Genomic DNA, 16,228 nt, shown 5'->3' on the forward strand with positions numbered 1-16,228 from the left:
ACTTTCCAGAGCCTTAAAATGTTAATGTACTTTAGTGGACATTGTAATTCTCCAAGAAGGAGAGCTACGATGTCCAGCATTTCCCAAACTTCTTTGAGAATAGAACCCCATTTTCTTTGTAGAGGATCATCCTGTGGAACTGTTCTTGGAAAACACTTTGAGAGATGCAGGTCCAGGGTACAAAAGATTGTGCCACAGCAACATAAGGTTTCCCTGGGAACGGTGGAAACCAATGAGGACAACCACATTGGTGGGAGATAAGGAGGCAGAGAGGAATCATGAGGAGGTGGCCAAAAGGTGGGCGTGTATGCACATGAAGACAATAGGGTGAAACGGACCCTATATGGGAAGGCTGGATAAAAGGGACAATGGGTGCTGTGACTTATAAGTAGTACAAAGGATATCAGAGAGGGCCAAGGGGAACTTGTGAGCTGTGAATGACAGAGCAGAATGGGGCAGTGCTGGAACAATGGAGGCTCACTGAGGGACAGCCCCAAATCCTGTCACACAGACATGCACACGCTCACATGCAGAAGCTTCTGGGCTGCCCTGGATTATTCCCAATGTACGTTCCCATGGCAGCATGGTTTTCTTTTCGCCTGGCCAAGGCTGGGTACTAGCAGGGGAGGGCAGGCTCAATTAACAAACAGCCTGTTTCTCTTCTCACCACCTTCCTTGCAGTGCTTTCTTCTTCTCAGAAAGAAATCCAACTGTTAAACTGCATTATTTAATTATAGGTTTCTTTATTTTGTTTTATTTTTGTGTTTTATCTTTTATGTTTTAAAAGCTCAGGATGTAAGAGTTGGTTGGTTGGGTTTTTTTTTTTTTTTCTTTTTTTTTTTTTTTTGGTTTTGGCGTTTGTTTTTGTTTTTTTAGATGCAGCCAGTCATTATCTTCCCAGTATATTCAGTGTCCTTCCCAGACATGGAAGGGCAATGTTCCCTAAGCCCAGAAGTTTCTGGCACCACAAGCACAGGTGCAGTTGAATAAGGCTGGACCCAGGCTGTTCGGCTTACATTGGCAAATGGGGGAGAGCTATGCTCCCAGCCCCCTTCGTCCTGCTCAGGAAATTTTCTACCTGCCTCATTCCTGACTGCCTTCCTGGCCACATTGCTTCTATGAGCTCCATTAGGACTAGCCCCTACCACCTGAGAAGGTTTTTTTCTGGGGCTCCGCCCAGGGCTCTGACTGAATTTACTTGGGAAAAAATAAACCATGAACATCAAGCAAGGGTCTCCACGTCAGAGTGTACTGTGCATGCATATGCCCCAAACTGATGTGGAATAGGATGATGCTCAGAGGAATACATTAGATCCAGGAAGGTCTCCTGGAGGAGGCAAAGTAGGAACTGACTCTGGAAGGAGAGGAGAGGCTCAAACTGGCAGAAGGCATGGAGAAGGCACTGCAGAGGGAAAGAAGTGTCAGGCACAAGAGAAATGGAAGGATTGGCAGGATATCCAGGGGACAGGAAGAACATCAGGTTAACTAAGGACTATAAAAAGAAGGAAGAAACGATAAGATTGGGCTCCCAGAGGGCTGTGGACCACATCCTTGGGACCCCAGGCTATGGGGATCAGCAGAAATCAGAGGCCTGGCACTGCTCAATGGCCTCTAGGATTTCTGCACAAGGTCTTCCCATATGCTTAGCAAGTAAATGGAATCCAAGTTTCTAAAGGTTTTAAAGGTTGCTCACCTATGCCTCTCCCCGTACCCAAATCACTGCTGCATAATCCTGCCAAGGAGTTGTTCTGCCTGTACTTCAACATCTTCAGTGGCAGGGGGCTCATTACCTTATAAGATATACTAGTCCCTAATGGGAAGAGGCAGCTGCCAGGTCACTCTCGTCTAACAGCAATGACAATAATAAATTACTATTGCTACTACTGCTAACAATAATTACAATAATATAGAATGCACTTAGTCATTATAAAGTCTTCTGCACACTCCCATTGCATGCCTGCCCTCACCTCTCACACCTACACTCTGAATCATCAGGCTCTCGCCCTTTCTCCAATGAGGTGGGAGACAACTGCTGCTTAACTTCCCCTTTCCTTTATCCCCTTCCCACCTCCTCTTCTCTCTGTTTTGTCTGTCGCCCAACAGCCAAACCAACAGTGCCTGTGGCATGAACCTGTGCTCTACAGGACTGGAATAGCTCTTGCTCTGTGACTGCACTGCTACTTCTTGTAGATCACCAAAATCACCCAGAAATAAAGCTTTGGTCCATGAGGTATAAGCACATGGCATGTTTCTCAAAATATGATCTTCGACTACTAACATTGTCTACCCCAGCCCCTGCCTCAGACCCTACCAGAAATTCTGATCCAGGAGGCCTAGAGTGGAGCCCTGGAACAGGCACCCAGAGTGATTGTGGCATACCTTATTGTTTGAGAATGACTGTCTTAGGGGCTCTGGCCAGTCTTTGGCTTCAATTATATCAGGGGTCACCAGACTTTTTCTTGAAGGGTCAGATATTAAATATTTCAGGCTAATGGGCCAAATGGTCTCTGCAATAGCTACTCAACTCTGTTGTTGTAATGAGAAGGCAGCCATTAACACTATCTATAGTAGGTTGAATAATAGTCCACAAATACATCATGGCAAAGACTTTGCAAATATGATTAAGTTAACCATCTTGAGATAGGGCGATTATTCTAGATTATCTAGGTGGACCCTAAATGTAGTCACAGGTATCCTTAAAAGAGAGAGGCAGAGAAAGATTTGACACAGATGCAAGAGGAGAAGGCAATTTGACCCTGGAGTTAGAGATGGGAATGATGCAGCCACAAGCCAAGGAATGTCAGCAGCCATTGGAAGCTGGGAGTGGAAAGGAACCAATTTTCTCTTAGAACCTCTGGAAGCACAGCCCTGCTGACCCCTAGATTTCAGCCCCATGAAATTGATTTCTGGCTTCCAGAACTGTGCAATAATAAGTTTCTATTGTTCTAAGCCACCAAGCTTATGGAAATTTGTTGCACCATCAATGGAAAACTAATACACTCCATAAACAAATATACATTGCTGTGTACCAATAAAACTTTATTTATAAAAACTGGTGGATGGCCCACCAGCTACAGATTGCTGACCCCAGAGTGAGACATTAAGAGGTCTTTGTGCACAAGATGTATAGGAGAGAGAAGTCATATAAATATTTGGAAGTCATTATTCAGAAAAAAATAAAAACTAAACATATAAACACGAACCCTCACTTGAGTTCCCTTTGCCAGGAAAGAAAGAAAAGGAGGAAACAAAAACTCCTTTAAAAATCTCCTGTCCCTGATCCATGCAGAAATGAACTGAAATAAAACCTCAGGGAATGTGCCAAGTGCCCAGATTCTCCAGTTGAAGCAACTCTCACAGGGCCAGGCCAGGGGACTGAGGTTGGATGGGAAGCTCGGGGAATGTCCCTTTGGTTCTGGGTGTCCTTTAGAATGCCCAGCTGGGGCCAGAGCCCTCCTTTCTCTCTCCGTCTGCCTCAGCAGAAAGGAAGCAGCTGCCCCAAGCATAACTTCGCCTCCCCTACTTCTCCCCCACTAACACACAAGTGAATCTGAACACATGTGCGCACACACTTCTTCTCTAGGTCCTTTACAAAGGAAAGTCCCACAAATACTCACCAGACACGAAGGCCACTTTTTCCTTTAGGATAGGAAGGACATCAGAAGCTTTCAAACCATCATTCCGAAAAGACCCTGTGGGAAAACAAACCAGAAGGAATCAGGGTGAGAGGAGCCAGCTGGCTGAATCGCAGGGTCCCATCCTCAGTCTCCCAATCCCATCATCAGTCGGCAAGTCCTGCCTTGTCCAGGTCCTACAGCCCAGCCCGATGGACCAGGAGAGGGTCCGCAACAGAAGGGATACTTCCACACGATGCCAGCTACAGGGGTGACCAGGGCTACAACCCCCCCGTCCTTCTCAAGCAGAGGACAATCCAAATCACCCTCCTCATGTGGACAAACCTCCATGCCCTGGGGGCAAAAAAAAAAAAAAAAAAAAAAAACCAGCCCTGTTGCTGTTGAGCAACTTGAAGATGGAGGACTTTTACAAAATCATGTTTGTACCTCTAGTGCCTAGCACAGTGTCTTGAACATACTCAGCACCCAGGAAATATCTGTTGAATTAGTTAACTGATATCAAGATGGATTACAAAGTCCTAAATAAAGATTTACAAAGTCCTTTTTGCCTTTCCTCTGGCACAACAACTATTAGTCTTTATTTTACAAACAAGGAAAGTAAACCACAAAACTCCTACAGAAGGAAGCAAAGTTGATGACAATATTCCTCTCCCCACCTCTTCCTCCCCCCCTCAATGTCATCATCATCAGTCCACGATAGACAGGAGATGGGGAGACACAAATCTCCTGGGAAGGAAATGCACTACCTTGTTTAACTTGTTCTCTTTCTAAATCTTGCTTCCCATTTAGAAAGTCCTTTTACGCTCCAGTTGAGTTCCTGTTTTGGGGGCTGGAGGCAGAAGCTCGGGGCTCCCAAAGAACGGAAACTAAAGATGTGCCTGGAGGAACAGTAGCCTCAGGAGGCAAAGGACAATCCAGCCCAGTGTGGGATGTGTGGGAAGTCAGGACCCAGCTTCCACATCCACAAACCCCAGGCTAGCCCACTGCACCCCTATCATTTAACCTAAGAACCCCACAGGGACTCTCAGGGAGAGCCACCCACACTTACAGCAATTCGAGCTCTAACTGAGGTCTCTGTTATGTGTCACCATTAGGGATATGACACAGATAGACCCCAGAAGGTGAGCGGTTGTAAGTCAGCTCAGGGAGCAGAACCAGATACCATGGATGCCCCCTCGGGTGCCTTTCTCCACTTGGCTTATACCCTTGGGGTCCAAATTTGACAATTTACAGAGGAAAGCAACATGCTGGGCAGGACAATCCCACTCAATCCTTCAATCTCTAAACATTGACTGTTTCAAGAAACCCACCTGGGAATTTTGGCAGTAAAATTCCAAGCCAGGCATAAGATCACTGGCCTAGGGAAGTGAAGTGGGCCAACTGCACACTCAATCAAGGAGGAAGAGAGATATGTCCTCAGAATGCCAGCGTCTATGATCAGAGGTCATACCCTAAACCTAAAGCAAATTTCCTAAGTGTCTCTGACCATTTTGCCTATTTTTTCTCTTTCATTTTGCACCAAATGAAGACTGCAAGTCTTTTATTCATCAGTTGTTTCTCTTTACTAGCTGACAGAGAACTAGCTACAAGGCTCACTTTGAGAAGACCTTGAACAATAGGAAAACAAAGTAACACCATAAAAAAGAATACTTGAACTTCAAAGCCTATAAGCATTATTTTGAACTTTCTATCCTTAGTTGCTACAGATATTTATGCTCTAATTTTATCTTCTCCACAGAAAAACAATTAAATTTCACTAATAGAGGTTAATTAGGATCAATATAAATTGTTATAGAATTTACAAACAGATACATGAAGTATTTTTTTATCCTTATGCAACGAGGAGACATTTAGCTTCCTTGGCAATCTATTAGGCTTTATCTGTTAGACAAGGATCTTTAATACATGACTTGTTTGTGAAAAATGATGCTTCTATATCAAAATACATGATTTTCCTTTGTGAAATATATCTTTCTATACATTAATTTTAAAACACTTTCCTCTATGTAACCATGCACTCTACTAATTTCTATAGAAAAAAATGTAATATAAAAGTTAAATTTCAGTCTTATCTTCTTTCAGATTATTTACAAGTTCAAAAATAGCAAGACCCAAACTAATGAGATTTACTATATAAAAAGAATCCACATAACTCTCTTTTCTCCTAAACTCTTGTCCTATTTTTTTCTTCTGTCCTCCCTCTTGTCCCCTACTGTGTTGCAGTACACAAGAGGGTCCTAATTCTAAATAGCCCTAAGACCTTAAGAAAGGGTTTCAAATTTGCTATAATGGAAGCAAAAGGTTCCCCATCCTATCTCCTCTCTACTCCCACCCTTGGAGAGGAAGAGGAAGCTCCAAGTCTCACCCATCACACCCACTCATTGTGCCCCACCTCTTCCTTCTCCCCACCAGGGCCCAGGACCGGAGAGAAGGTGTGCAGTTTGTCCATGCAGCTTGCAGTCATGGGCTCCAGCAAATATCAGTGCCTCGGGTTGGGCTGTTCTAGGATTCCTAGGGCTTCTACTTCCCAGGCCAGGGTCCTCCCCGACCCTGTAGAGGCCACTGCTGTGCCTGGTTGTGTGTCCACCATAAGAAAACCTAAAGTGTCCAGATTTACAAAATCCAAACTAGGGGACAATCATTTCCAATTACAACTAAAATTTTCACATTATAAAAGGATTTGCTCCAGAGTCTCTTCAAATAAAAGTTCCCCTAGTGATTTGAATTAGTTTTTCATTTGCCAAAAATTAAATTACACATAACTTTTCAACAATATATGTATTATGTAAAGCCAAGTAGAGCTAATTAGCCCAGCAGCTCAGAAATTGGTGACCTTGCATATAAAACCTATTTGCACTGGCTAAAGATCCTATGTAGCATATCAATTCCCCCAGGGCCCTTGTGAAACCAGCTGTTGGAATATATAATAAAGGAGAAGTTCACTGAATGCTAATTCAAACAGGACCAATGAAATAGCAACATGTTTTCACTATCCGGTACATGTCTTGGTAGACTCATGGTAAATGTTCAATAAATATTTGATGAAAGAATAAATGAATGAATGAAACGCTGACCCTTCCTAAAATGACTTACACAAGGTCAATGACTTCATCTGTCACACCAAGCACTGGCTATCTGAGTAGATGCCCTCCAGGGTACTACTCAGCTCTAATACTCTGAGACTTTCTAAACCTTCTCTTCATATTTGTTGGCCTTTAAGATCCTCAGGTTATCAGATCAATATGCTTTAAAAGGAAGTACTGGGAATAAATTCCCTAACAAGATTCATTCCACCTTGGGAAGATAAAACATTTCACTGGCTTCCTGGCCAATTTTTCCCCAAGAATCAGTTTATAGATGTTCAGGGGCAGATCACCCCATTTTGCAGGTAGCCCAAAATGCCAAAATGGGAGAAGAGTGATGGAAGAATTTCCATGAGGCTTAACCTCTTGAAGGAAGTAAGCTTACATTATCATTGCCATTTCTGGTATAAAGTATATGTGATAGAACTATTAGAAAATAAACTCTAGATCAAGCTTGTGCAACCTGTGGTCCGCAGGCCTCATGCAGCCCAGGGCAGCTTTGAACGCAGTCCAACACAAATTTGTAAACTTTCTTAAAACATTATGAGATTTTTTTGCAATTTTTTTTTTTTTTAGCTTTTCAGCTGTCATTAGTATTAGTGTATTTTCTGTGTGGTCCAAGACAATTCTTTTTCTTCCAATGTGGCCCAGGGAAGCCAAAAGACTGGACACTCCTGCTCTAGACCAATCATAGACCTGTTTCCACCTTTTAAAAAAAAAAAGCCAGTTGAAACAGGCTTGCTACCTCTAAAGAAGGCCTGAGAAGACATTTAAAAAACCCTAAGCCCTTGGAGTTGCTGCAGGAAAAAACAAAAAACAAAATCAGGGGTAGTAACTTCATGGACCTGACCCAAGACGGGTTGTGGGTCGTGGGTGTTGTGCTTCTTCTTAAGGACAAAGGCATGCTTCACCGGCATTCAGTGCTAATCCCACCCCATTTGTGTCCTGCTGTTGTCAGAATTACAAGCCTGCTGTTCCGTTAATTAGCAAAGTTGAAATGCTCCACATCTATTAAGGAAGTACAAATTATCCCTGCCATCTCCCCAGGATCCTCCCGCATGGGTCTTCTCCAAGCCCCACTTTTGCTTCTCCTTGCTCCAAATGTGTTATGCTTACATTGCTTCTAGTCATCATTTCCCACGTTAGAAAATGCCAAACACCCTCACTCTGGCTCCCAGCCTCTGTGTGACCTTAATGGCAATGGTAAAACTGGCCCTTGAGCCACCAGCCCTGTCTGTGGTTTTGTGGGTGTAGAGTAGCAGTATATTCCCCAGGGCACCTGTGTTCCATACTAACCTCCTTCAGAAAGCAATCCTTATTTCAACAAGTGAAGAAGCAAACGACAGAGTGGGTGTTTATAGAGCATTTGGAGGTTCAAGCTGCCAGAGTATACATGGATTGCTCTTTGTTTCCTTTTGGTTCTCAGACACACCCCTTTAATGTGCACCTATTTAGAAGTTACTATGTAAGTGTTCTAACATTGCTTCAAGTGGGCCTGAGCCCTGTTTCTGCACACTTCCCTATGCTCAGGTTTCTGCCTTCTCTTTCTGCTTCACCCTGTGGTGTCCAGCATGGGAGCCTTACTCAAAATGGCACTGAGTCACTGGACAAGAGGCTGCATAAAAGAGATCTGGCTTACAATTGAGAGGTGCAGGAGCTCATTTGGCTGGACCTTAGTTTGGTTGTAATTTTGAAATTTTCCTATTCCTAAGGTCATTGTTTCATTAATTCTATATTGAGCACTATGTGCCAGGCCATATGTCAGGCTTTGGTGATAGTAAGACAAATAAGAAATGGATCCTGCTCTCCAGGGGCTTCCAAGCGGAGACAAACAGGTTTCCAAATAGGACAATTAAACTGTTATCAGAGACAGGATATCACCTGTACAAAATGCAAGGAGACTCAAAAAAAATTTTTTTTTTAAAAGAGCTTCTTAAAGATGAGTCCTAAAACCTTGCAACTCAAGGTAATAAGCATCACATATACCTAGAACCTTGCTGGAAATGCAAAATCTCAAGTTCCACCCCAGACTTACAGAGTCAGAGCCTACATTTTAACAAGAAACCCAGGTGAGGCCAGGCATGGTAGCTCATGTCTATAATACCAGCACTTTGGGAGGCTAAGGCAGGCAGACAACTTGAGCCCAGGAGTTTGAGACCAGCACGGGCAACATGACAAAACCCTATCTATATTAAAAAAATACAACAAAAATTAGCCAGTCATGGTGGCACACATCTGTAGTCCCAGCCACTTGGGAGGGTGAGGTGGGAGGACTGATTGCGCCAGGGGGGTCAAGGCTGCAGTGATCATGCCACTGCACTCCAGCCTGGGTGACAGAACAAGACCCTGTCCCAATGCCCCCCACCACACACACACAAAAACCCAGCTGATCCATATGCACATTATACTTTGGGAAGTTGTGCACTAAAGTATGTCTTTCCATTCCAGAGTCACCTCAGAGGCAAAAGATGGAGAAAAGCATCCTGCAGCCTGGCCTAAACAGGACCTCTAAAATCTCATCTAACACTACTCATCACCCCTCCAGCCCCTACCATGGGAAGACCCCTCTCCACTGCCCAGAGATTCCAGAGATTCAGCCATTACCCTATAATTGTCTATTATTCAAATTCAGCTCTGGAATAAAAAGGCTATCTGGGAGGTAGATGAATTCCCCCTCCAGGGCATTAAGACTGGACTACATCTTACTTTTTGGTGGCAGGAGTGTTTATGAATAACACCTGTCCAAACTGCTCAGAATTTTGGTAGCGTAAACCATTCCTTCATGTACCAGATGTTTTCATTTCACCACAAATCTTCCTTCCTACCCTCAGAGCCCTACCTTCTCTAACTACTCTCAGTACCATAAATACTGTCACTGATAATATTTACAGACCAAGATGCCATCTCTAAGATAGCCCTGGAGGACAGAGAAGCCAGTCCGTTTATGCCTCTTTATCCCAACTGCACCCCTACTCACAGGTACAAAGTCCTGAACACTGGGGAAATGCTGGACAAGAAACAGAAAGGAGGGGTGCTCCCACCTGGGGAGTTCTGCATCTGAGAACACAGTGCCCATCTCAGGCAATTCTCTCCCTTGGAGGGGAAACCCAATTTCTACTCTCTGACAATTTCCAGCCTCATAAAATACCCAGTGTCCATCTCCCCTGACACCAGGAAGCTACCAGACTGCATAAAAAACCAGTGAAGACTGTGAGATTCTGATAAAGATCCTCCCACCCTTCCCCCAACCTGACCATCCTGTATCCACTATATCTTAATTATTGGTGCCGTCATCCACGGAGCTAACCAAACAGAAACCTGGGAAGCACTCTAGACTCCCCCCTCCTCCATCACACATATTGATTCAGCTACTTGGTTCTGTTGATCCTATCTCTTAAATCTGTCTCTAATGTGTCATTTCCTCTGTGCAGTTTCCCTGGCCTCCCCATCAAGCTGAGCTGTCTCCAGTTGTACTTGATACTCCATCACTCCTGAATGGCATTTATGCGTTTTCGTTTACTCCCCATTAACTGATCATGATGCCTTGAGGGTAAGGAACATGTAGTATTCCTTATTCTACCCCAGAACCCAGCACAGTGCCTGTCACAAAAAAGAGTCAAGAAATACTGAAACTGACCACGCACAGGCACAGAGAAGACAGAGAATGGCAAGTTGAGATGATCCATCAGGTCAGTCTCCACAGAGAAGATGATATTCAAACTAGATTGTAAATAACAGAAGAGGCAAGGGATGGTGGGAAGCAGTACATGCCAAGGCAGAGACGGAGGGGCAAACAAACTGTATGCTATGGATGAAGAGATTTTACTCATTGAACAGAAAAGCAGAGTTAGTGGGTGATGAAAAGGAGTGCATGGAGGAGGGTGGGCTCTGTGGTCTGACTCCCAACAGGGTGGACACCTAGGGAGGCATCGGCAAAGATGCCACTGTAAGTGCCTTCGGAGACTCCAAGACCCAGGTCTGTGCTACAGCAAGGGGTAGAGTTAGGTGGAGTCTCGCTGGTCCCAGAAGAAGGCTGTGGCTCCTGAATAGGGCTTGGCCCAGCAGGCTCTGATCCCAACCTCCAGGTCACATTCTGCTTTATCTTTGAGGATATGGGGAGGTTGGGACTTGGCCCCTGCTGAAGTTAGTTTTAGAATAGAGGGTAGGGGCACTGGAACTTTGTCTCTTTTGATCTTCTCCCTAACTCCCAGGAGAGGCAGGAAGCATGTTTGTGGGTAACCTCCTGGGATCTGCTGGGACAGTAGCAGGCAGACAGTTTATGTGAGACCCCATGAAAGTGCAATGTGAAACTGAATCATAAAGGAAAGAGACATAAAGTCCTGGTCTCTTCTGTGTAGAAAATAGAGGGGTGAGGCCCTTAGGAGAAGACACTGTCAGTGAAACTGGAGTTAGCAGAGAACCTATTAGAAGCAAGATCTTCATTCCCTTCATTCTCCCTTCTTTCATCCCCTCCTTTCCTATGTTAACACAAGAGAAAAAGAGAGGTGGCAAGAGTGGGAGAAAACAATAAGGAAAAGGAGTAAGAGCAAGAGATAAAGAGTTGGAGAGAAAGATACACACACACACACACACACACACAGAGACAGAGAAAGAAATGGAGGTGAATGTTCCTGTCTCCTCTTTATAGACCCTAAGGAGCTATTAAGGAAACTGTTGAAAAATGCCTCCAGTGACTATAAATATGTTCCTTAGAGTTCTCCTTACACCACCAGCCGGGTGTGGTGGCTCACACCAGTAATCCCAGCACTTTGGGAGGCCCAGGTGGGCAGATCGCAAGGTCAGGAGTTTGAGACCAGCCTGGCCAACTAAAAGCCTGGCCATAGTGAAACCCTGTCTCTACTAAAAATACAAAAATTAGCCAGTTGTGGTGGTGTGAGCCCATAATCCTAGCTACTCAGGAGGCTGAGGCTGGAGAACTGTGTGAACCTGGAAGGCAGAGGTTGCAGTGAGCCGAGATCGTGCCACTGCACTCCAGCCTGGGAGACAGAGGAAGACTCCATCTCACAAAACAAAACAAAACAAAACAAAAACACCTACCACCAAGACAGAAAGTGTGTGCTTAAAGGAAGGAATAAACCTGGCAGAGAGAGAAAGACTGGGCAGCTTTATGTCAGCAACCAAACACACAGCAGTGTGGAGACCCACATGCCTCTCCCCAACCTGAAAATCTACCTGTGCCCAATGGGGCCAACTCCCCACAGTCGTCCTTCATCACTGTCACCCACAAACATCAAATGGACCAAGGAGCATCCCTCTCCTTAGGTGGCAGGTGTGCAGGAGGGATGGTCGGCAGAGTTCTCCTCTTTGGCCATGGGATTTCTAAGCAAAGGACACCCGGGAGCCTCTGCTAACTTGATTTCAACACAAAAAGGGGGAAAAAATGTGTTCTTCCTTTGGCAATTGCTAAACATTGAACTTTTCTAAGCAAACTGACCAGGCCTCCTGTAAGCTGAGGCAGCAGCCATGGACTTGGCTATAACCAGGTTGGGCAGCCTTTACACTGGAGAAAAGCAATGTCTACCTTCTCTCAACTCTGATATGCATTTGAAGTTTATTTTCATAAATGACCATCTTCTGCCCTGCACTACAGTGAGCTGGACAGCTTCCTTAGGGTGCCTGCCCTAACTGCTCCATCACCATCTGGGCTGGACTCACTTGTCTGCCTCAGTATATCACTGGCATGTACCTCCCTGTTCTGCCATTGTTCACCACTGCATCTGGCTCCCTCACTAGACTCTAAGCTCATTGAGGGCAAAGGCTGAGTACTTCTCTCAATAGCTTTAGTGATTGGTACACAGCTGGCACTTAATGAGTGACCCAGAGGCAGAGTTTTTCACATCCCAAGTGTCACGACACCTTCTACATAAAAAGTGTTTAGTAACTGCCATGTCTCTTCCTCCCATGGTGCTTCTTTGTGCTTATTTCTACCTCCATGTTCATCTTTCTTTCTCTCTCACATGAACTCTAATTGAGGCCAATTTCAATATTAACTTTCTAAAGTCAATATTAGCTATAAAGGCCTGGCTAATGGGCTACCTTTGAGGAACAGAAATTTGTAACACTTTCCATTGCTACATTAGCTCCATTAAAGATCACTAATAATTAGCACTTTAAACACACGGGTAACGCCTCTCTAAGCCCAGCTAATGAGCAAACCATTTCTGTTTATTCTTCACAAGATTTAATATTAGCTCGAGTTGAGACCTCAGCTGCAATACACACAGGCTTATTCACTCTTCCTCCCTCCCTCCCTCCCTCCCTCCCTCCCCAGAAAAGTTGACATCTGGAGTATGCTGTAGACACAAGAAAATGGCCACTTCAGAAGTGATTCTATCCACCCACTGTGTTTGTTTTGAAACTGATTGTTTTCTAACTCACCAGGTTATCTGAAGTGCTCATACATCACAGGCAGTGTGATAGTGGTAGATTTATTGTCTTTTTTGTTACTTTAAGCACTGCTCTTGGATGGTCCTCAAAGTAACACAGAACATTGGCTTGTCAGTGATTACTATGATCCAATTGTTGAACATTAGCTATGTATTTGCTATTATAATACATTTGGAGAGAGTTACAAAGGTGCCCAGGGGCAGAAGGTGTGTGCTGTGCAAGTTCAGACATAGAAAAGCTTTGCTCCTTGGGACCCTCATCTCAGTCCCCCTCCCTTTTCCCCAGCACAAACATCAATAATATTAATACTTAATTTAATCAGGGCATAAAGACTAGTTAAACATGAAGTTGCTGACTTGAAAAGCCAGTTCAGGGCTCTGTCATTATGGAAGGCACTCTGGAAGATATCTAAATATGAAACTGTCCAGCACCTATGGGATGCCTCTCCCCTCAACCATCTCTCCAACCCCCATGTGGGCGGCAGTAAAGTAGCAATGGCTGACCACAGAGTTTAGGGCAGAGGACCCTCACAGGCAGCTCCTGGAACAGACCCTCTCACACAAGCCCAGAGTTTCTCCCCACTCCCAGTTGCACTCTTTCTGATTCTACAACCATGCCACTCCTGCTCCAGTGTCCTCACCATGACCATCAATGAACAATGTCACCGGGATACCCTGGCACAGACTGGGCACCGGTCCACTACATACATGGAACAACTAGGACCAAAGTAACAACCAGGTTTGCAGAACTGCAGGTGCGGTCTGACAGCTGAGAAGGGACACATCCAAAGGTCATTTTACTGAACAAACTAGCAAACTAAAGCACCCTCTCCCCACGGCCAGGACATGTATGCCGCTGTCCTTGGTCCTGAACTAGTGTGACGCTGCTACTTGGAGTGGCTGCTGTCCATGTTGTCTTAGGGATATGTCAACCAAAAGAGAAAGAGGCAGAGATGAAAGAGATGTTAAGATATATCATGGAGATAAGAAATGTGAAGAAGCATTGGAGGAATATACATATAGAGAGATTACAGAAGAGAGGTTTGTTTGGTATTGTTTTCAAATTATTGTAGTAACCAAGAAACAAAGGTCTGTGTACATACCCCTACACACACACACAGACACAAACATACCCAGATCACATGGAAATGAGACAGCATGAACCCTGTATGTCCCCTGATACAATGTTCAGGTATCTAGATAAATTGGCTAACCATATCTGATGGATTATCCATGGAAAGATTCCTGGAGTTTTAAGCAATTTTTGAGTCCCTACTTAAGTTATTGCCTTGGATATCCAAACACATACAATTCAACTCAATAAATATTTATTGAGCACCTATATGTGTCAGGCAAAGTTACAATCACTGTGGGTACAAAGGTAAACAATATAGAGTTCCTGACCTTAAGGGATTTTTAATTTAAGGAAAGAGTCAGACAAACCAACATGTAATTTCAATATCATGCAAGTAATATAATATAGAGGTACACATGGGGGACAAATATTCAGATAATCCAAAAGAGATACTAAAACTCTAGCTCTAAGGAAGTCTCTAAAATGTGAAAAAGCAGTAACAAGAGAAGAGGCAATGGATTATGGGATCATCACCTAGGTCCTAGATTGGACAGGACAGGTGACAAGTCTCTGGTGGGTCTAGGAGAAGAGAGAGGACTAACTAAGACACAATGGGGTTTTCCCATGACCTAGACCCTATCCATAATAACAAAGAGATGAGTTAATGTTTGCTGGAGACAAACAACAAAGCTTCCCCTGTGGACCTAGCATAACCAGGGCCCAGCAGAAGCTAGAAAATTTGCCATGATTGGGAAAATATTTGACTCACGATGTCTGCTATTTCTTTAGAAAGAAGCATAACAATGTTAAGTGCTAAACAGGAACTCAGGGGTGATCTAGGTATCTCATGAAACCAAAATCCTTCTCCAGAATTCTGGAGGGTAGACTGGGTAATCCTCAACTCTACTCACCAGAGGACAGACTAAGTTATACTTTTTACCTGACAAACTGAAGCAGGCCTATAAACCCTGCCTCAAAATGTATGTGGTGGGGGAAAGCCATGAACTTCATGAAACTGTATGCAAACCATTGCATATCTGTCCATACGTGTCTATTCTTCTGAGAGACAATCTTTAAGTACAGTTGTCAACAGATTTTCAAGGGGATCTATGACACCCTAAATCATTGAGAACCACTAGCCTAGGGCAGTCACAGTGAGAGTCTACAAGTTACCTTGGGTTCTAACCACTAGATCCTATTACCTAGGCTCTGCCTCCCTCACAGCACACTTTATGACACTCGTGGTTTAGCTGGAATCCAATACCATGGTTGGGCTGGCAGAGAAAAAATGAAATGATTTTGATTCCTTAGCTAAGATAAATGGAAACTGTGGCAGATGGTAGAAGGTGAAGGCTGTGTGAAGGATCCTGTGCTGTAAGAATAAGCTTTATCAGAGGTGGTTCTCTCTCATTATGGAGCTACTAAGAGCTGGAAGAACTGAGGTTAGTTGAACACAAAATGAGTTTTGTAGACACCAAGTCAGTACATCTCCAGTAAGCCTTCCAAACTGATGACACCCCTGCCATTGGAGGGATGACAACTTGACCCCAGGCCCTTTCTCGATTCATGACACTGTCAAGGTTAGAGCCAGCAGAAAGGGTTTGCAAACATGTTTAACAAGATCTGCTGGAGCCTGGATAATGGCAGGATAAGGTTTCTGGAGTGTTCCTAGTGAGGCTGGAACCATATAACACACCTGGCCATTACTTGCTCAACGTGCTGTCTTCTACTTAAGACAGCAAGCTCTCCCAGGACAGGCATGTCTTGAGGGGAAGGTCACAGCCCTGAGTCAAGCATAGACTTTGGACAGAAGTCTGACTCCCAGCTCCAGTATTTATTAGCTGTGTGTCCTTGGACAGCTTAACCTCTCTGGGTCTCTGTTTCTTCACATGAGATAAGAATACCTACACTTCATAGGCTGTTATAATGATTAAGGGAGGAAAATTGAAAAACCAGACACCTACCTGACACTAAGTAAACATAACGCTCACTTTTCTCTGTTCATCTTGATATCTCCTTCATGGGGCC

General features: G+C 44.2%; 1 protein-coding gene and 1 long non-coding RNA gene across 27 annotated transcripts in view; one reads left to right on the plus strand and one right to left on the minus strand.

Moving 5' to 3' along the window:
- LOC105470260 (kalirin RhoGEF kinase) overlaps positions 1-16,228 on the minus strand; it is a 700,354-nt gene that overhangs the window by 504,027 nt on the left and 180,099 nt on the right. For all 26 annotated transcript variants that reach the window (XM_071089172.1, XM_071089152.1, XM_071089145.1 and 23 more), the window contains exon 2: positions 3,618-3,692. In XM_071089172.1, the coding sequence (XP_070945273.1) occupies positions 3,618-3,692 (75 nt within the window). The remainder of the gene's footprint in view (positions 1-3,617; positions 3,693-16,228) is intronic.
- LOC139360892 (uncharacterized) overlaps positions 15,505-16,228 on the plus strand; it is a 34,569-nt gene continuing 33,845 nt past the window's right edge. Inside the window, exon 1 of the long non-coding RNA XR_011618453.1 lies at positions 15,505-15,642. This is a non-coding gene — a long non-coding RNA (uncharacterized lncRNA). The remainder of the gene's footprint in view (positions 15,643-16,228) is intronic.

This window comes from Macaca nemestrina, chromosome 2, assembly GCF_043159975.1.
Source record: "Macaca nemestrina isolate mMacNem1 chromosome 2, mMacNem.hap1, whole genome shotgun sequence".
NCBI classification, from domain to species: Eukaryota; Metazoa; Chordata; class Mammalia; order Primates; family Cercopithecidae; genus Macaca; species Macaca nemestrina.